Source organism: Dendrobium catenatum, unplaced genomic scaffold (assembly GCF_001605985.2).
Source record: "Dendrobium catenatum unplaced genomic scaffold, ASM160598v2 fragScaff_scaffold_1263, whole genome shotgun sequence".
In the NCBI taxonomy this organism is placed as follows: Eukaryota; Viridiplantae; Streptophyta; class Magnoliopsida; order Asparagales; family Orchidaceae; genus Dendrobium; species Dendrobium catenatum.
In genome coordinates, this window is record NW_021319725.1 from 940,679 (window position 1) to 963,532 (window position 22,854).

General features: G+C 34.7%; 2 protein-coding genes across 5 annotated transcripts in view; both read right to left on the reverse strand.

The window, feature by feature from the left end:
• Positions 1-912, reverse strand: part of LOC110106126 — a 45,668-nt gene extending 44,756 nt beyond the window's left edge. For 2 of the 4 annotated variants that reach the window (XR_003702343.1, XR_003702344.1), the window contains exon 1: positions 307-912. Coding sequence is in view for 2 of the 4 variants with exons in the window: in XM_020835892.2 (XP_020691551.1) it covers positions 307-740 (434 nt within the window). In the remaining 2 variants the exon portion in view is untranslated. The remainder of the gene's footprint in view (positions 1-306) is intronic. The other 2 variants (XM_020835892.2, XM_020835899.2) reach the window with 2 other exon arrangements.
• An 11,387-nt stretch (positions 913-12,299) lies between these two features.
• LOC110106041 lies at positions 12,300-12,710 on the reverse strand. Its single transcript, XM_020835768.2, has one exon. It carries the CDS (start codon positions 12,708-12,710, stop codon positions 12,300-12,302), a length of 411 nt encoding a protein of 136 aa, XP_020691427.1.
• Between the last annotated feature and the right edge of the window lie 10,144 nt (positions 12,711-22,854).

Below are 22,854 nucleotides of genomic sequence, written 5' to 3' on the forward strand. Positions count from 1 at the left end.
ATAATTCCATGGGTAAACTCACCTTCCACGTAGCCAGATCAAGGCTTACACGCAAACCAGAAAACAGGAACAACAATAATAACATAAACAAAAAACCTAGCAACCCGTTGTTTTTTTCAATCCCAAATGTTTTTGCTGCAATGGCCCAATGCCCCAGTCTAAAATCCTTCTTGCTTGAAAACTACTTATAGCATTCCGAATCAAGCCCCAGTAACCAAAGAACGCCCGCCAACATCAAAAAAGGGGGCAAAAAAACCCTAATTTCAAACCAACGGATAAAGATCATTAAGAACATAAACAATATACCTTTCTTTAGGAGAAGCGACCGGAGCCCGCGCAGGAGCAGGATCAGGCGCCGCCGTCGTCGCCGGATTATACTGGTGGTGAGTGAGATGCTCCTGGTGCGTTGCGGCTACTAGCGCCATGGGAGCGGTGAAACGGAAGGAAGGAACATTTGGCTGCCGTGGGATGTGGTCGAACAGACAGGACGCAGCAGGAATCTGTGTGAAATGGCTGCTGTCGGCCGCATCGATGACGGAGGAAGATGTTGGAACTTGAGGGAAATGAGGACCAAGGAGGATATAGATCTGTTCATTGATAAAAGAGGCTTTGCTGGAGAGATCCATTCCGAGCTTGGCTTCGAGCTGGCGGATGAAGTTTTCAAGGGAAGTGATAGAAGCGGCGCCGCCCTCACGGACAAGAGACTCTACACAGTTGGCGAGTACCTGGTCGGAAACCATGGTAGCCAGAGGACATCTAACGACCAGCTAGCTCAAGAAGATCTAGAGGGACGTAGGGGTCAAAAAGAGGGAAAAGCGAGGAAATTAAATTGATCTTCTTCCCCGCCTTCAACCTCTTCCCAGTCTCTCTCCCTCTCTCTCTCTCTCTCTCCCGTCTGTTCTCTCTCCTCTTCTCTATTAAATAGGTCATTAAGATAACGAAAATACACCCGTTACACACGAGAATCAGATAAGCAAAGCCAGCAGTACCTCCGTACTCTGTTGTTGAATGTGTTTGAAATTTGAGATTTTTTTTTAACCCAATTACACTTAGGGCATCTCCAACCGAACGGCAAATACTTGTTTGCCGTTCTTGCTTTGCTCCAACCGATCGTCATTTTTGACGCCATTTGATTGCGGATGAACAGTGCGACGCCAATATTGGCGTCGCACTATTTATCTGCGCCATTTTTTTCTCTCTACCGAACAGGTTGGGAAGAAAGGCGCGAAAGAAAACGACTGTTTTAGCAGCAAAATGGCGTTGAATTGGAGATGAAACACGGCATTTTTTTATTTCCCTGCATTTTTGCGTGAAAAATGACATTTTTCGGTTGGAGATGCCCTTAGTTTGTTCATTGCCAATTTTGATTATCAACCAAGAAGTTTTATATTTAAATTTTATGTATTTGAGGCGTGTGTGAGTTTATCTTTATTGATCTAAATATCCACCAAAAAAATGTTGAGACTTTTTTTAAAATATATATATAATAAAATTAATTTGGATAAGAAAACTCTGAAATTTGAAGAGGAGCTAGAATCTTATATAAATAAACTTTTGAGCAAGAAGTTGATCTAGCCAAAATACTTGTTTATCATCGGCAATTACCGTTGGCAATTTATGATTCTGCGATAAAATTTCAAAGCACTAATTTTTCAAGTTAAAAAAGTATGTTTGATTATCTAGCTTTATAAACTCCATTCGCACTTTAAACTCTAAATCTAAAATAACATTAGACTTTGAATTATCAGCTTCAAACATTGATTAAACTTATTTTGATCTTGGTCAAAATATGTTAAGGTCATTATTGAATATATGTGAAGCTTATTTGAATCTTATGCATATTCATGAATAATGTTTGAACAATAATATTATGGTACAATTAAAGTTTTAAAATATTGTTATGCACGATGTTCTAGTAATTTGGTTATTAAAAATGTGCATTTTGAATTTGTAGGATTTGCCTATCCTTATAAAAAATTATATAATTATGAAATGGGCTCAATCATATTTTAATTGTTGAAATATGATGCAATATGCATTTATATGATTGAATCGGGTAATATCGAATAGTTTTGCATGTTAGGAGATATAACTGACTACAATCATTTTAGATTTTGTCTGTGGCCGGGAATATGAATCTGAAAAATTCTGAAAAATGTATATGTTGGAAGTTACAATGGGTCAGAATCCTTTGAGATTATATCTAAAAGAGAAAAAAAACTTATTATGAGCCAGAATCCTTTGAGATTATATCTAAGTCTAGAGAAATTTAATAAGAACTATTTTATTATATGAATTTATATTTTCATTACATGCTCATTTTTATTATTTGAATTTTGAATATGGAGCTTTTATTATTTTGCTAAGTACAATGATTTATTATACTGCTTTTAACTGCATTTAAGTAATATGAAAATATTTTATAAAAGAATCTTTTAAAAATTTAGATCGGTGTTTGTGGCCTATTGAGTTGTTGTAGCTCATTGTGATTTTGTTTCTGATTTTTAGGATATGAAAAAAGAAATGAGCCGATTGATTTGTAGTTCATGATCTGATCGGAGTTGTTAGGTATTTCTTTTATTAATTTTTGTATAGTCATGACTAAATTATTATTCAACTCTATAGCCTCTATTTGTAGTCATATATTATAGTATAAATATATTTTGATGAAATGAAAGCAATTTTGTGGATGAGTTTATTTTCAGTACATGAATGTTTTAGTAGCTATGCATTCTATTATTTAAAATTTAAATTGGAAGAAGAATTCTGAAATATTTTTGAAGTTAGATCTTGGGATTAGCCTGTCACAACTCAATATGAGGACATGTCTCATTAGTTGATATTGTCGGGTTGGGTTGTGATAGGAGAGATTGTAGTCGGCATGTAGTGAAGTTCTGAAGGATCGTAGTTGACATGCGATAATAATTTGAGGGACTGAAGTCGGTGGGCGACTGAGGGACCATAGTTAGCGGCCTGGCGGAGGGACCGTAGTCAGCGGACTACGGAGGTCCCTCCGCTAGCAGGCGACAGTGGTTTAAAGGACCGTAGTTAGTATACTACGGAGGTCGAAGGGAACGTAGTCGGTGAGCCATTGAAGATCATAGGGGCTGTAGTTGATGGGTGATGGAGGTCGGAGGGACCATAGTGTATAGGTGACAGTGGTTTGAGTGACTGTAGTTAACGGGCGACGAAGGTCATAGGGACCATAGTTGGCTGGCTGTCGGAGGTCAAAGGGAGGTCCATAGTCGACAGGCAGGGAAGGTTGGAGGGACTATAGTTCATAAGATATGGAAAGCCATAGGAACCGTACTCGGCGGTCGATTGAGATTGGAAGTATCATCATTGAAGTTACCGTAGTTAGAGGGACAATAATTGGCGGGCAACGGTGGGCGGATGGGCAGTGGTCCGATATTGGTCCAAGGAATTAAGTTCGTCAGTGGTGGTGTCTAGAACTCTAGGATCCTTGAAGCCTCAGAGCTCTCTCATATCTCCAGCAAAAAGTCCCTTCATGAAGAGAGCATGAGCCTATTTATAGATTTTTTTTTAGTGGTATGCTCGGTAAATTTGGAGAAGATCCATGCCAAATTTGGAGTGCTCCATTCGACAACTCATATCGATTACCCTGATCATATAATTATATTTATTCATACATTTAAGTGCCTTAATGATGTCTAAATTAAGAAATCTTAGGCTCATTGGATTCGTCTCATCGAGCCACCCAATTTGACTATAAAGCATGCCAATTTGGAGATCATTTGGTTATCTAATTTATGTTTTGAAGTTTTAAATATGCTTTAGCCCCTTGATTCGGACTAGACCGATTTTGTTGTCATTTAGTTTGTATCACTGAGGCATTCAATTTGACTATAAATTTGCATAAATCGAAGTTCATATGGTCCCAAATTTCAATATGAAAGTTGTCAACTCATATATGCTTTAGGATTTGTGTCTGATTAAGGTAAATTTTGGTGATGTATCAAGGAAAGCAATTCAACTATGTGGTGTACATTTATATTGTGATTATTTAGTAGTATCAAGTTTTTATCTATTACATTAAAGCTTTTGTAATTGTACTCTTCTTGTTGCTATAAGAATATTATAAATATTCTAATGTAGTATGGAAATTCGCATTGTAATTTTATAGATGTTATGTTTTTCATTGTGATGAGTTGCAGTTATTAGATAATATTATGTCGTGTCTAACATCGTCGAATCTTTTTGCTAACCTCATTTGAACTATAGGTGAACCAATCCTCAAATCAAAACATATGATCAAAAAGGATTCTAATAATATTCAAAGAAGGCTAAAAATTTTCTCTTGTATGATCTAAACTTTGATCAAAGCTTTCAAATCATATTTGAAGTGTAATCTAACCATCTTTATTGTGGTCTAAAAAGAACTTTTTGAGATACTTTCATAAGAAACAAGCAGTGTGCATATTTCATCAATTTGAGTATTAGAGGGCATATAAAGCTAAATTTAAATTTTTTTACAGCTTTTTAATGTAATTTTTTAATAAAAAATACTTAATAATAGGAATATATATATATAGGATTTTTTTTTTTTTTGGATTTTTTATTAGAACTTATGGAAGATATTTTCTTGAAAATATTATGGCTGCACTATGCATCTTAGATATTGTTTAGAACGACTTTTTTATTGCTTCTTAAAATAATTTTTGTACAAAAATTAAAAATTTTGACTAAAAAACTATTTTAAGAAGCAGTAACAAAGTAGTCCCAAACGAAACTTATGATTTCGTTTGGGACGGTAGTTTCTTAAAGTAGTTTTTTAGTATAAAAATTAAAATTTATATATTAAAAAGATATTTTAAAAAACAGTAAAAAAGGCGTCCCAAACAAAGTCTTAGATTTCGTTTGGAATATCTTTCTTACTACTCTCAATAAAATTAAATTTTATTTTGAAAGTATTAGTTTTTTTATTTAAAAAATCAAACTTCAGATTTACTAAACCCTAAAATAAATGAAAAATATTTTTCATTTTTTAAGTTTAAAAACTCTCTTAAAAAATAAATCTATCTTTTAATTTTTAATAAAATATCTCAAATTTTAAATTACAGAATACATGCAATAAAATTAAAATAATTCTGTCATATTTACGATTGTGACTTTTGCTCTCTTGTAGATTCATGAGGTCTTGATACGATTTTTTTTATATATATATTAGTGACAAAATAACTTACAGAGCTACCGGAAATTTGTTTCTAAACCTTTACATTTGTACTTCAAGATGCATATGTTGTTATGATATAATATATAATCCTAATGATAAAAGGAATTTTAAAGGTTTATTTGTGACAACATTTTTAAAGCTATTTTGAACTAAATTTTTTGTACTAAACCTATTTTATAAAGTAGTAAGAAAGTTGTCCCTGACTTTGTTTGGAATAATTTTCTTATTATTTATTTAAAGCAGCTTTCTGATACAAAATTTTTCTAAAATCAGAGAAAAAATAGTGGTTAAAAAAAGATGAAGCCTAAGGCTTGGGACAGCTTTCTAATACAGAAATTACTAATTCGGAAAAAATTATGTTAAAATATTTCTTTAGAAAATAATAAAAAAATCGTCATAAATGAAGCGTAAATTAAGAATTCAAAATCTATGACATATGAATTAGATGAAATATTTCTCTATAACAAGCTGATGATTTGGTACACCAATACATGTTGGCTTGTTTTTCACTCTTAATCCAACCAAAAATAAATAATACAAAAAATAACAAAAAAAAATGACAGTGAGAGAGCATAAATTAGAATTATGTTGCTATGAAATAATTTAATAATTTATTCATTCATTGCAAAGCCTGATTTGGATGGTTGTTAAACCTACCAACTTGTACTCCACCAAAAACTGGCCTCTTGTGATTGTCATTATTGAGTGTTATCTTTGTGATTAAATTTATTCTTCATAAATTATTTTGAAAATTTCTATCTAACAATCTATGAGAATATTCCAAGAAAAAATATTAATTAATCGAGTTCGAGTAAGCTCATTACTATAAAAGAGAGAAAATAATTTTGATTTAAATAATTAATATAATAACATGATTAAAAGAATAAGAAATAGGAAGAAAAACAATAAAGAATAAGGTTTTGTTTGAGACGGCTTTTATAATACTTCTTAAAGCAATTTTTTCGTACAAAAATTTTAATTTTTTAACTAAAAGCTCCTTAAAAAATCTGTCAAAAAGCCGTCCCAAACTAAGGCTTTGTTTGAGAAGACTTTTTTACTGATTCTTAAAACAGCTTTCTAGTACAAAATTTAAAATTTTTGTACTCATAAACTACTTTAAGAAGCATTAAAAACCGTACAAAACAAAGCCTATGTCTTTGACTTCGTTTGGGACGGCTTTTTTATTGCTTTCTAAAACGGAGTTTTAATACAAAATTTTTAATTTTGTACTAAAACTCTGTTTTAGAAAGCATTAAAAAGTCTTATTCTCATTCTCATGCTACCTTTTGTGGCTAAAGCAGTCAAAATCAGTGGATATTTTTATGTTGACTTTTGAAAATTTCATTAATTAATAGTCCCTTTGAAAATATCAAAATCTACCAAACTATTTTTAGACATACACGTTATGTGACTTGCGTCCTTAAAAGATTTCGTCCAACTGTTAATCAAATCACATCATGTGTTAAAAGCTAAGTTTTGCCGACAACCCCAATAGGGCTCAATTGAATGTTCCCATCTCTTTTATCAATGGTGCGTCGTTAGAAAACATATTATGTTCTCAATATTAAACTCCGATTTCAATGAACTTAAAGTTCAACGAAGCATCTTGATTAATTAAATATGATTATATCAAAAGTAGTCTCCCATCCAACTCAATTTGAGCCCAAATAAAAAATTAAGGCTTTGTTTTACATAGCTTTCTTATTGTTTTATAAAATGGCTTTTTATTATAAATATTTATAATTCAAGAAACTTTTGCACTAAAACTTGCTTTAGTAAGTTAGGAGTGAGAAAGTTGTCCCAAACGTAACATAAATGACCTATAATTATTGCACGCTTATACTCAGTTTGATCGTGTTTTATTCAAATGAGACCCATATTACTCAATTATAAGGTTATTAAGCTACTTAAATACCAAAATAATAGTTGATATATCCTAAAAAAATTATCTTGATCGGGCATGAATCTCGAGGCAAAATCAACCCGGAAATTTTAAAAATTAAATTCGGGATCACATGAACTCCGATTTCAGCAAACTTACAGTCAAACTGAGCGTTTCGAAAATACAAACCCAACGACACCAAATTCAACTCAATCCGAGCCCAACTGAGTCCAAATCAAGGACCCGAAACACTGTTGGAAAGTTCAAACCATAATTCGAGTTATAAAACGATTTCCAAATATGACGTTCTTATATTCGAATCGAGCGGCTCGACGAGACGAATGCAACGAGCTCAAGATCACCGAATTCCGACATCATTAAAACCTTCAAATCTCAGACGAATGGTGCACGATCAAGGGATTCAATATCGGCCGTCCATTCGACCACTCCCTATTTACCCCTGATCTCACACCTATTTACAAGCAATGCCACTCCATAAAATCTATAAATAGACCCCTCATTTCTCATGAGAGGGGACCCAAGTTAGAAGCAAGAAGAAAAGAAGAAGAGAAAAAGATGAGAATGATTGGAGGGAAGAAACTCCTCCACAACCACCGACGGAATTCGGCCTGACGCCCGAGTGACGTCGAAATTCTGACGGACGCCCAAGTGACGCCAGAATTCTTCCCAACACCCATGAAACGCCAGAATTCAACCTGAAGCTCAAGTTACACTAGAATTCCGCCCGATCTCCGAGTGACGCTTGAACTCTACCTGACATTGTATCTTGATTTTAATCCAGAAGTGATTCATTATAATCTGATCGTCCTAAATTTTAAGGACGAGTTAGTCTCTTGTATTCAAAGCAAACAATAGTGAAACTCTTTCAACTGGGCGTGGCCCCATAGTTTTTCCTCTTTCAGGGTTTTCCACATAAAAATCCTAGTGTTATTATTTCTCATCTGTTTGTGTGCTATATATTTGTACAAAGCTGAGACGAAAATATTCTAATTCTATTACAGCGTATATTCCAGTCCATAACAATAGTTTATGATCGAAGAAATCAATATGTGATGTATGTTGGAGTGTTTCTTATATTTCAATATTTAGATTTATCAAAATGATTCTCTAAAAAATTATAAATAGACTCACATTATTTATATGAAAGAAATATTAACTTGAGATTAGAGAGAGCTAGTAGATCTAAAGAACTCTAGAGATTTACAACATTCAACTCTAATGATTGTCGGCAACAATCACCATCTTCCCTCACATGTCTGCCATGATTATCTTTGCTCGTCCACCACTATCTAACCACGATCGCCTGACCATCATAGTCCATTTACCATCTTCCAATTGTTATCGTTTGATTCCTATCATCTAACTACTGTTACTCATCAACTATCATCTGATCGTTGTCGCTACATGATTATCATCATCTTGACTGACATTACTTTGCCACCAATGTTTGATTGCCAACATCCAAATGACATTATCACCATGCAATACTTCTTCAACATTCTCAACTACTATAGTTGATTGAGCTATTGTTCTAACCATTCTAATCACATCTTCTCCTAAGGGGAAGAGCATTTTTTTATAATATATATTTACCTACTAAATCATTTAATCCACTAAAGAAAATTCAGCTGTTACCGGCGGCCTTGATCGGCGGTTATATGGTCGTCGGTAATAACGGTGGTTTGACCGGCGGTTTGGCTGCCGGTTATTGCCGGCGGCCTAACCGGTGGTTATTTAAGTTTAGGCCGCCGGAACTAGCAGTGGTCATCTAACCGCCGGATGAACCGTCGTACCTTAATATTACTGGCGGTATATCGGCGACTAAAACCGCTGATTGACGCCGCTGGTAATATCTTTCAACCGCCGGTAATATACCGGCGGTTTACCAACGAAGCCCGGCGGTTATCCGATAACATACTGGATGTGTGTACCGCCGGTGTAACCGTCAGCGGTGACCGCCGGGTAACAGCCGGTGTTTTACCGGCGGTGTACCGACGCTTGACGGCGGTTGTTCGACCGCACGCCGGCCGCTGGAACCGTCGGCATGCCGTCGGTAAGGAGACCGCCGGTTAGCCATCGGTAAAATTGTTGGCGGCTCAACGGCCGGAACACCGTTGGTACTATAACCGGCGGTATAAGCCGCCGGAACGCCGTCAACGAAAAAAACCGCTGGAAAAAGACCGCCGGCAATGGTTTCCTACGCCATTTTTACCAGCGGCTTGAGAACCGCCGACAAGCCGCCGGTATTTTTGAAAACCGCCGGAAAAAACCACCAATAATAGCTAAATTTCCTGTAGTTATCTAGGCCAGGTATCATGACTTCTCTCATTTTTTTAGTTTTTTATATAAAAATTTTAGTGTCTCATTTTTTTTACTCGCGTATACAAAATCTTTGTGCAAAGCTACAATGTAAAACTATATCTCCATCATTATAAATTTTCTAGTTCACAACAATTACAATGGCATCAAGATTTATATGAAAGAGTGGTGCCACGTTTTAAGTGAAATAAGAGCTAAATTTTAAATATCATAATAGTACATTTAAAAAAGAAATTAGGTGTTTGAATTGATGTATTTTCATTTATTAATTTATATACTACTAGACATAATTTGGACTTTTGATATGCCTAAGTACTTTTTTTGCTTCTTAAAACAATTTTTTTAGTACAAATTTTTTTAACTAAGTTGTTTTAGAAAGAAATAAGAAAGATGTTCCAAACGAAGCCTTAGTGAGTATATCTATGTTATATTTTGCCCTTCAACTTTGATTTATTGCACGTCAACTTCTTTAACAGTTTATGTACATAGCTAACTATATTTGTATAGTCATAAAATGAAAGTTATTATTCTTTACGAAGTGAATTATGCTTTGATTACCACACAAAAAAAAAATGATGTTCTCTCATATTAAATTTAATTCCACTAGAAACCTATTAAACAAAATCATCTACTCATTAGCTTTAATGGTTGATGTAAGCTCAACTTCTATGATTGATAATGCAAATATCTTCTATATTTGTGACATTCAATTGTTGATAGTGTTTGCCTAAAATATCTTCCATACTTGAAGCTCGTTGAGGTCTCTTAACTTTTGCTAAGAGTGTTGACGTTAAGCCAATATTAATTATTTTGTGATGTTTCTTCTCTCAATATTAGTAGGGTGTCAAATGGGTTATTTATGATGTTAGATTCTTGGGAGGAGACTTGAGCTTCTTGGAAGAGAGAGAGAGAGACATGAAAAGGGAGAGCTGCTTTATTCATTCATCTTGAGCCTTTTATTCATCATCCTCCAATGCCTATATATTGGCTTAAATACTAGTGTAATGTCATGCAAAAACAAACTGAATCAATTCATAACAGTCTTTATCTTGATCCAATTTTATAATTAAAGATCAAAGAACCTCTGATTCATAAGAACCCACACTTGCTGCAATCCGATCGGCTACTTGCACTAACTCCATGATCAAACCCACCAAACAAAATAACCTATGGTTCACAAGAACGCATGTCTTGCACTACCCAGGCCCTACGCGCATCCTGCTTCCATCCCGTGCACTATGTTCCTGTATGTCGGTGCCCAACATGCGACCTGTCCGACCATACTGCACACAAGTCCAACCCTACTTCTATGCGAAAACCTGTGACCATAAGCCCTCACACGAGTGTTCGCCCTGCGCCTGCAGGTGTCTGCCCTACCCGTGCTCACGATCTCTTCATGCATGCGTGAAGTCGCACGTCCAGCTCGAGCGGCCTAGCCCAGCTCTTGATCCAGCGGCGCATTTCACCTACGCTCATTACTCACAGCCCAGCAGCGATCCCAATGCCCATACAACCCGGCTCCGCTCTCCCTTTGCTCTTGTTCTATCCCAAATGAACTGCTAGCTCCTTCGAGTCAAATTGTGTTCCCGTGCAGACTCGAAGTCCACCTGCGATTCTGACTGCCCAGAGCCTACATTCCTTGCACGAACCCTCTACACGTCCACCTTCTATGAACATGACATCGGATCATAATGCAAATGCAAACATTAGTCCATGCTCGAGCCAGCTTCTGTGAGCTATGCTCTAAACACCCTCTCTAGTCTCTCATCCACCTCACGCGAACAATCTTGTTTGAACGTAGTAACCTTCTTGCCGCGGTGTGCGACATCGACAGCCTGACCGCCTCCTCTTTTTGATTACAAGAAACAACTTCCTCCTCCTTTAATCACCTCCACAAGGCCCTATTATGTGGTATCACTTGTTATGATTATTGGGAGGAAGCTTGAGCTTCTTGGAAGAGATAGAGAGGATGCATGAGAGGCATAGAAAGGGAGAGCTGCTTGCCTGCTTTATTCATTCATATTGAGTCTTGTATACATCATCCTACAATGCATATATATAGACTTTAATACAATTGTGATGTCATGCAGGAACAGAATAACATAAAACAAGATCAATTCATAATATTTGTTCATTTAGGCTTCTTTTAGTATGGCTTTCTTACTATTGTACTAGAAAGGCTGTTTTAAGAAGCAGACATATAGTAGTCCCAAACAAAACCTTAATCCCATTTATGTTGACCCTCTAAAACCCATTTTGGGCATAAGTTAGCCCAAATCTATTTTTTAATGGGCTTCAATTGGTTACTCATTAAGGCTCATTTAGGCTAAAAATGTTGTATTAGTAAATATTAATATATAAATGAGCTTAGTGATTGTCAAATCAAAATCGAATTGAGTAAATTGAGGCTTCATTTTAAACATATTTTTCAATATTTTTTAATTGATTTTTTTGTATAAAAATTTCTTGAATTAAAAAAATTTGTACTAGAAAATAGCTTTAGAAAACAGTGAGAAAGTTATCTCAATCGAAGACTTAGACTATTTTTAAATTTAATATTTTAGTAATTATTTTATTAAAAAATACATTTTAGATTATTATCTTAAAATTTTGGCCGAAGAACTAATTGTAATGACTTCATTGGAGTGAATTACAATCAAGAACAACCATTCTTAGCCAAGTAAAAACGGTGACAACACAAGCTCCATCATTCTTTATTGAGTAAATAATATACTAAAAATTTATTCTCGCTCATTAAAAACTCCAACTGATCTCACCAAGTAACTCCATTAATATGACATATAGATAAGAATTAGAATATAATCTACGTAACAGTACATGGCTACATGCATGCATCAACAGTAATTAATTCCATCATACAGATCAGAGGCCAGCCGCTTCCCTCTCCACCACCATCTTAAGAAAGCTTCCTTCTTCCACCACCATCTGCACCGGCAAGAACCCTATCCCCGCCGCCACTGCGAGCAAAACCTCCTTCATCTCCGCCCTAAAATCCTCCAAGTCCACATTTCCATCTCCATCCTTGTCGAACCTCTCGAAAATGCCGCGGTACAGTTCAACAAGCTCTTCGTGGTTCATCTCTGGGCCGTCGATGCCGAAGTGGACTTCGAGCACCCGCATGCTCATCAGCTCCTTGGCCATCTCCATGAAAGACAGCAGGCCGTCGTGGTTGGTGTCAAGGTTCGCGAAGCGACAGTCGATAGATGCGTTGAAGGCCAGCTCGTCGGCGACGAACTGTCGGATGGTTTCGCCGTCCAAGATCTCCACGCTCATTGCAGAACAATGGTGGTTAAGAATTGAGTACGTTGTAGGGATTAGAAGAGAAGAATGTTTGGTTTGGTGGAAGAAGAGTTGCGTAAGGTTGTATTTATAGAAAGGATTGGCCTGCGGTTTTTGTATGTGGTTTGGCGCCAAATATGCATTCAGGTTTCTTTGGCTTAGAAATTGACGCAGATTGTAATTCACATTGAACGCGTGGGACCACATCCAGCCCATTTCCTGATTTAAATTTTATTTGTTTATTTTGAAATAAATATAATATAAATTTTGATTTTTTTTTATTTATCTCAAAGTCAATTTAATATTTTGAAGATTTATTATAACCCCTCTAATAATTTGTGCATTACATTTGACATAAAAAAAAATGTTCCTTCACATAATAGAGGATCACGTAAATTCAGCTGCTTTTTTAAGAAGTCAACTTAAACATTGTTTGCAGAGGCATTGTTCAAAGTGATGTTGAAGAGCTTGGCCTCTATTGTCCATTCAAACACAAGAGATTGTAACTTCTCAAATATTGATATACCATCATGCGGGGGTGGATAAAAGAAAAACTTATGATCTTTTTTATGTAGGTTCCAATCAATATCAATAAAATACACCGTTAAGCAAATAAACCTTTCAATGTTTATAGACATACATACGTTTGCTGTTAGTCAAATTTTGCTAGTGCACTTAGATAACTGTGATCATATATGAGTTTTTTTTTTTTAATAATTTCGTACAATCATTCCATGCAGTATTCCTAGAAAATAGTTGTAAGTCTCAACGAAGATACGACAAAAGTACTAAAACACCAACCCATTCAACACATTAGAAGGATAAAATCATGCATAATGATATATAATATAAATAAATAGTGAAAATCTGCTAAATCAAACTTACCATCAGCCACAAAAATAGATGAGTTAGAGTTGATTTGTAGTATAAGCTGGCCCATGTCCTGCAAATCTCTTCTCTTGCAATTTTGCAAGTGACGCCATAAATTATCAATGTCATTTTTGCTATCACGTAGATATTGTGCACCACATTTTTTACATCTACACATTTGTTTATCATCTTTAATATTAGACGTACAACATCTCAAAAAGACCTCAAATTGATGAAGTCATCATTCTACGCTTCTTAAGAATTTCTAAACCATCATTACATGCATCATTAGATGGCTCTATCAAATTATCACCACTATGCACTTGCTCAATCTCATCAACAAAATTATCAGGAATGATGTTTGAATCCTCCATCTAGCCAGCCAAAATATGATACATGCAGTAAATAAATTTGACAAATAATTTTAAACGGTTTGACCCTAACCCAAAAAATTCAGATCGTGTTTGTATCGGTTTGCATATTGTGTTAATTTTTGACACCCCTAACGAGCAATAGTGATCATCTTAATTGTTTTCTTGATGTAAGTAGAGACCAATTTACAAATAAGGTATGCGTCGGACATTTAATTTCGAAGACCATCTTTGACAAATGACAAGCATCGGTCAATGATTCTTTAGTCATTATTATTTCTAATTTTTAAGCTATATCCCCCTTTTTTAACGTGACTTAACAAATACATTAAGATTTCAGAAAGAACTTAAAAATAACTTGCCGACAAAGAAACGTTGTCGAATGGGTAAGTTAGTCAAAATCAGTGGATTTCCTTATTTTGACGTGTTGAATTACTTTATTTTTTTTATTTTTTATTTTTTTGGCGAGGAAGCATTATTTTTAGGTCAGTAAAAATTTCGGTCGACCTAGCATGCAACCCACATTAATTTACACGAATCAATACTTAAAACTTTCACTGCTTGCTAAAAAATTTGAACCAGCATTTTTATATGTCCTTTGAAATTCCGTCAAATAATATATATAATAATACGTTGGGAAATGCTTCTTACGTACACCCACCCAAACCAATTACAAGTTTAGTTCAGATTTCTGTCAAAAAAATCATTTTAATGATATCAATAGAGGCAAAGTACATAATCATCCCTAATAAATCTGCCATTCAAAATGATAACAGTAAGGTTAGAAAAATTACAATTCCAAATATATTCAATAATAATAATATATTATAATTATTATTATAATAAATTATTACTAAAATATAAATTCTAATACATTTCTAAAAATAAATAAGTTTAATAACTCTAGTTTAATTTATATTATTTGGCTGAACAAAGAATTTGTACAAAATACAAATATTCATTAATTTAACCCATATATGATTTAATTGAGATGAATATACTATAAATTTTAAATATATTTTTTTTATTATATTTATTTTAAAATTATGGTAAGTATTGCACATATGAGTATGCTTAAGTGGATGAGTGATTTTACACTAGAAATAAAATAATAAAGGAGTATATATGTGAAAAGTTTGGACTAGCTTCAATGACAGATAAGATTTGAGAGAGCATCCTTAAATGATTTGGTCACGTAAAACACAACCTTCCAATGGAGAAATTATTATGTGCAGAATCCAAACGGAAAGAATAGTCCGGTCTGTAAGTGTACACATTGTACATAAATAGTGCGTGATACATATTATGTATAAATTTGTACACAATGCGTATATATACCCACATATTCGGATAGTTCTTTCCATCCGGACTCCGCACGGAACACTTTCTCCTTCCAATGACCTAATGGGAGGGTAGATGCATTAAATCCGACCTATGTTAATAAAGTGAGGGGGTAACCTAAAAAGACTTAATTAGAAAGTAGTACAAGTGACTTTTTTTATTAGATTTAAATGAGAATTTTATTCTTAATGGGGCAAAATGATCAAGGAAAAAAATCATATATTCGATCTCATATAATAATGTGATAAAGATTTATTATTGTTGCTATTATATTATATTTATTTTAAAATTTATTCTAATTTAAACTTCAATAAAAAAAATATATTGAGTGGGATTCTCTCTATAAATTATAATGGTAGTTTAAAAGTGCTTAATTATGTTACACTATGGGCCGCTGGCTGGGTAGGACAATTGGTTGGGAATTTTGGCTCTTCTTCTGGTTTTTGACTTATGGTCGCAAACATGGGGTGGAGTTGCTCCTTTGTACCTTTCGTCGTACCTTCCCATAGAGATCTAGAACGGGGTTGCAGACCATTCAGCTGGGCTGCAGTCAAATTTGTAATAGGTGTAACGTGTTTGGAACTAGTAAGGCTTTTTTTTTTTTTTTTTTAAAGGAAAATATCGCTCACAGTCGCGGGGAAGAAGGAGGCGGCGGAAACCCTAGCAGAGCAAAAAAGACCATCGCGCGACTGAAAGCAAAAAAATGATTTTTTTGATTGAATAATTTTTAATAGTAAGGCTATGTTGAAATAGGATTTTAATTTTAGTGTTTATAAGAAAAAGTATTAATAGATGATAAATAAATGAAATGAAATGTAAAAGGGAAAGACACCCTAAATATTTTAAGATTGTGTGAACATCTCATATTGATAGCCTAGGTCACTGAAAATTGTCTTCATATGGCACAAATCTCGAGATATATCTCAGTTAAACTTTTTAAAAATTAAAATTGGGATCATTCATGCTCTAATTTCAACAAACTTATAGTCAAATTATAAATCTCAAGGAGAAGAATCCAACGACACCCAAATTAAAAGGATTCGAGCCCAAATGGGTCAAAACCAAGGGACCGAAGCGTATTTGGAAGGTTCAAAGCATTACTTAGATGATCAAATTATCTCCATATATGACATGCTTATAGTCGAATGGAGCGGCTCAACGAGACAAATCAAATGAGCTAAAGACTGCTTAATTCTAACATCATTAAGGCTCTTAAATGCTTGAAAAATGCTTCATAGTCGACATAATCAGTACGAGACATCCGATGGATCACTTTGAACTTGCCCTTGAAAAATGCTTGTATTTTTCTGCTCTCTCTCTTCAACTATCTATTTGTGCACTGAATATCATTGTTAGAATAAAAAATTTACTCACTCTATCCCTATAAATATACTAGCCCACAACACATTAATTTGTTAATGAGTTGAAATCAATATTTTTAAAAGAGGGACTATTATTAGAACTTGTGCTGGTTGAAATAAATTTCTTAACGTGAGTCAATGAATATTATTAAAGATGTTTGTTTATATAAATTAAAAAAAGATATTAATATAATGTAATTAAATTGAAGCATGAGAGATGCATGTGTTGGTGGTACGAGGAGTTTTTAAATGTTAAAGCTGCTATCATACGACGAGTGTTAGAAAGCAATTAGTGGCGTATGTTGGAAATTAGGGAACCGAGGACGATAAACTTGATTTTTCGTCTTGATCATATGGGAGATTGGATGATTAGGAAGATGATCATTAAATATTGATAGTCGACGGCCATACATGTGGATTATTGGCAAGGATGGGGTGACAATAGACATTCGAATGAAAATATAAAAGGGAGAGATTGAGAAGAAGAACATTGGTTTCAAATAAACATCAATATTTAGCAGACATCAATTGATGATCGATGAAGTGAATCGAAAGTCAAAACGATGGTTGGTGTTTAGCTTGATAGTTGTCTTGATATAAAAAAATATATGACGATTAAGAAATCAAATGCCAATTGTCGATGGATGTTGATCTTTAATAAGTATTGAGTCATATTGATGTGAAAAGTTTGAATACAAGCATAATAAGAAATCTTTCAAAATATCATCTAAAATGTGTGGTTATAATCAAAACAAAACTCTCATTGAGATAATTATGATGAGTTTATTATGATACTAAAATGTTTAAAAAGCATGAAATATTAGGACCTATTCAAGCAGTTCAATGGAGCATACTTGTTTTTAATAAGACAACAGCATTTCTCTTCTTAAAAATCTATAAATTGATCATATTTTCTACATTTCATGAGAATATTTTTAACGGAGAGCTCTACTCATATCGATCTCCCTGTGTGGAATAGCCATCACTTGATGCCAAAAATTGACTAATACCAATGCTTGCTATCTTAAGAAGCCATTACGCAACAATAGATATTGGTTCTAACCCCTACCATCACCCACCACTTAATGCTAACCATCAAATAACACCAACACTTTCTATTTTTTTATCGTTCAACATCTATATTATTAATTTCTAACATTTGTCTACTCATTCACATAATCTCCCCTCATGTCAAGAGTTAATTATTCTCCGACCAATGTCGTGGCTTGACCATGCATGTCCAATCAATTCTGCCCAACTACCATCCTATCATAGATGTAGGACTATAGTCCTCTAACGACATTCACTCGGCTAAAATCCTCTGATCAATATCACTCGATTATAGTCCTTCGAGCACCATCGTCTAGCCACGATCATTACAGTATTGTCACGCAACTATTGATCTCCAACCAACATCACCTGACTAATAGTTCTCCAACTTTCATTGCCTGATTATGGCCCTATAAGGCTATAACCATAATTGCTCTAATATGGTCATCAAACTGTCATCACATGACTACGTTCATTCGATCACCATCTTTCGATTATGGTCGTTCAACCACTTGCACTTGACTATTGGCCTTTAACCATCTTCGCCATGCAACATTGAAACCCGCTGACTTCATTATTTCACATCGTCAACAATGTTAGTATATGCCACCACTCATAAAATTTATACAAATCATCAATGCCAAACATTGATTTTGAACTTCATCATTAAGAATTATACTAGATTTATTTGGTCTCTCATCTCTTTTTCTCAAGGAAATATGACCAAACAAACAGTTAAAAATCTCTTGAAGATACTCCCATGCCACACGAGTCTTCCAACTTTATTCATTCTATACATCTTCTGTCCACTATATTGTACAAATATATTTCCCAATTGTGAATAAGAAAATCATATATAATAGATAATAAATACCATTGGAATCATTTTAATTGTCCTGCACTTTTTCCTGTTTTCTAATTTTTTTATATAAAAATTTTAGTGTCTCTTACAACTTATTTTTATCCATATATGTACCCAATCTTCATAAAATATTAAGACAATAAATTCTCTAACTCCAAATAAAATACTAAAAAAAAGTTATTTTTCTGCATTTATTTCATGAATAGTTCTTCGATACAAAGAACCGTCTTCTGCTTGTAATGCCAGAAATCGGTTAGTAAAATGTTGAAATGCAGAATATTTTTTTTAACACTTGTAAAATTTTCTTTTTTTTAGCATTTTGCAGCTATATTGCAGAAATCCAAGCAGCTCCTCAATGCAAAAGAAAGAATGGTGTACTGTAAGAAACCTTTTCCAACAAAAATCGACTGAAGAATGTTAAAAGTTTCTTTAACTTCATTCAGAACGAATTTACTTGTTGAAAGAATGCCTATAAGGCTATAACAAGACCTCTGGAGCACGTTCAAAGATACACATTTCTTCACAAAATGAAAGAAAAAGGAAAGAGAAGGAATTTCCATTTTTGATAGTGATTTTTTGAGCCATTGCCATCATGTGGCCGCCTAGTTAAGGCCTCCTTTGTTTCTCTGTAATTTCTCCGTCTGTGATTTGAATCTGTGAAAAAGGATTGTTTTGCTGTTTTGTAACACCGCTTCTTCAAATAATTTCCGGTGAACCTCCGTATTTCCGCCGATTTGAGGAGAAATTTTTTTCTCCATTTGCCGTTCAGAAAACTCAGCTAAAAATGAAAAAAATAGAGCCGGAGAATCAACCGAGGCCTAAGACTTCTGCATTAGAGGTTGGCGGTTTGAATCTCATGAGGGTCATATTTTATATTCTTTATAAGTAGAAATTTCTGTGGGCTTTTTCGTTAGGTCAGTGATTGCGGGCTTTTTATTTGGGCCAGTGGAGGCCTATGCCCCAGGGCCCCCATTATAACTCAACTAATGGGGTTGAGTATTATCATTACATGAATTTGATGCGAGTTAATAGTTCTTTCTTACATCGAATTCTCCACATCATCAAATAACAAAGTCACTAAGGGCATTGATAACTTCAAAAAGCAATCACATAGGAGGAATCACTTTAACAAGCATTTCAATTCTCAATAGAATTGTGATCTATAAATGCCTTGATGACCACTTATAATTCTCTTATCATTATTTTAATTATTAATACTTATGAATCAAATTTATTGGCTAATTACACAGCTCTTCTTGGCTTTTTGGTTTAGAGCTTAGGCTTCCAACTAAGAGGTGTTGGGTTCGAGTATTTGTGTATGTGAATTTGTCTTAAATGTCCTAAATGTCACAAAAAAAACTTATTGGCTAATTGTACTGCTAATTATGTTAAAAAGAGAGCAATCAGATTTTTTTTTTTTTTTTGAGAATATATATAAGTAGGTAACTTGCCTTGATCACATATTACATATAGTATTTATGTTATTTCTGTTTGAAAGCACGGTCAATGGAACTTCCTAGCTCATGAATATTTTTTTTCATGAAGCACTAAATCAATTATATTAAAAAAACACCCACTTGGCCATTATGAATAGATCCGACATTCTTGCTCCATATGTTCATCAATAATATCCTCTCTCTCTCTCTCTCTCTCTCTCTCTCTCTCTTAGTTATGTATTATTGTATTGTATGAACATGAATTGAAACATAAATAATTCTACCGCCTGACATGCAGCTTTCATTCAATAATAAAATTAAAATAAATTAAAGGCCACATTTATTTCTTTGTATGTGTGGGCACTCTACAATTTTTCTTTTTTGAACGGGATACCTACTGCTGCCACCTTTGAAGTTCGAAGGAGTCTTTTGGCGGCATAACTAGTCCCTCAGTGCGCTAGCGGCAACCAACCTATTAGATGTCGGACCCGCACTTTTTTTTCTCCCCACTGAAGGGGTTGCGCCGAATGGGAGAGGAATCAAACCACGCTGGATAAGCTGAGGGAATAGTTAAAAAGCAATAAAAAAGTCGTTTCAAACGAAGCCTTAGGCTTGGTTTGAGACAACTTTCTTATTGCTTATTGAAACAATTTTTTAGTATAAAATTTTAAATTTTTTATTAAAAAACTACTTTAAGAAACACTAGAAAGTGATCTAAAAAAAGCCTTAGGCTTCATTTAGAGCAGCTTTCTTACTACTACTTAAAGCAATTTTTTAGTACAAAAAATAAATAAAAATTACTTTAAGAAGCAGTAATAAAGCCATAGAAAACGAAATATTAATCTATTATACATCATTGGTCTCAACAAAGTGCATGAAATTATCTTATATTTATTATTCTCTTTGAAAAATAATGTTTCATGTTTCACAATTTAAGATAAGGATATTATTATTTTTCTATAATGTAAAAGATAAGAGCATAGCCCACCTATTATTCTTGTGTCTATACTCATCCTCAATTTCAAATAAAACTCCCCCTTAGGCATTATTCTATAATGGATTGTCTTTTTTAATTTTCTCCTTCGGTAGAGCACTTCTAATCTCCATTTGGGATCTAAATAGCTATTGGCGTTGGTCTTTTTCATGCATATTTTTTAAATGATTTGAAAGAAAAAAACTCCATAATCTTTATCCTAAGTATAAAGTTTTTAAATCTCTCCTCCCCCCTCGTCTTCTTTTTTGGCATCTTTGTCTACATGCAACTTACTCATTTTTCCACTTCGGCTTATTTATGACATAGAACTAGGGGTGTCAATTCGGATCAGCGGATTAGTTTCGGGTCGAACCCGGAACAGCGGAACTAATCCGGCATTATTCGGGTCAACCCGAACCCGACCCGTCAGGTTTCTGGACCCGAATCCGACCGATTCGGGTCCGGGTCAACCCGACCCGACACGAATGACCCGCAGTTGACCTAACTTTCGGGTCAAAATTGGGTCAATATTCGATTTTCGGGTCAAAATCGGGTCAATCTCGGATTTTCGGGTCAAAAATGAGTTTTCGTGTCACTTTTGGGGTCAATTTCGGGTTGCTGGGTCAACCCAAATCCGACCCGATTTTTAAAACGGGTTGATTTGTTCAATCCGAATCCGGATTTTTTCGGGTCGGGTTCGGGTCGTGTCAAAAATTAACACCCCTACGTAGAACCCTCCCAAATATTCAAGAAATTAATAAAAATATGGAGCCCATCTTAATTTATTGGTTGCAAGCTTGGGCTATTCAGGAAGAGATAAAACTAAGTTGGATTAATTCATCCAAAAATCTCACCAAAAATTAATAATAATAATAATAATATATATAATAATAATAATAAGATAAAATGTTATTAAAAAAAAAAATAGCCAAGTGGGTAGCACCAAAATATTATCCCTTTCCTTGTCGAGCTGGAACTTGTCAGTTTTCTGCTGGATAAATGCAACTTACCCAAAAACAGAAAGAGTTGGATCGATGAAATTTTAAAAAGCTGCGCCCCGTGACAAGGGAAAGCTGATTCATGATAACAACAAATTTTTTTTTGGGACGTTTAGGCCATTTAAGATAAACTCACACATTACACATGGACTCGAACCTTGGACCTCTTAGTTAGAAGCCTAAGCTTTCAACCAATAGGCCAAGGAGAGTTGTGTGATAACAACAAATTTAAGGCCTCACCTTTTTTTTTTTTTGTGACGAGGAAGTACTGTTCTTAGGCCACTGAAAATCTCGATTGACCTAGCATGCAACCCACACCAATATACACGGGCCAACACTTAAGACTTTCACTGCTTGCCAAGGGATTCGAACTAGGGACCTAGACTTTGCCCAGCCGATTTTTCATCACCCGGACACAAGGGCGGAACCATTTGCCCCCCCCTAAAAATTTTAAAATACTATGGTTTTTAGATAATTGCCCCCAACAGGTCGAACCCCGCCAGAAGACACTGCCCCCTTGAATCCCTGACATATATGTCTTATAAGTTTGCCCCCCCTGAAAATTAGGGCTGGTTCCGCCCCTGCCCGGACAAGCAGCGGTGGGTAAGGCCTCACATATCGCTGCCTCTGTCTACTAAACTATTAATACTTTGAAACGGTTTACCAAAAAGATTCAATAAAAAAACAAAAAAGTTTGTACAGATGTCAAAACCCCCCACAACAAAAAACGGATCTGTAAATAAAGACCACGTTCTCAAGAGATTTTTTTCAGACTTTTGAGCCAATTATGTAAGGGTAGAACCCAAATTCAAAACTTCCAACCTATAAATCAAAATGAGCTGGAGTTCGTCCTTTCTGTTATTTGTCTTTGCCATC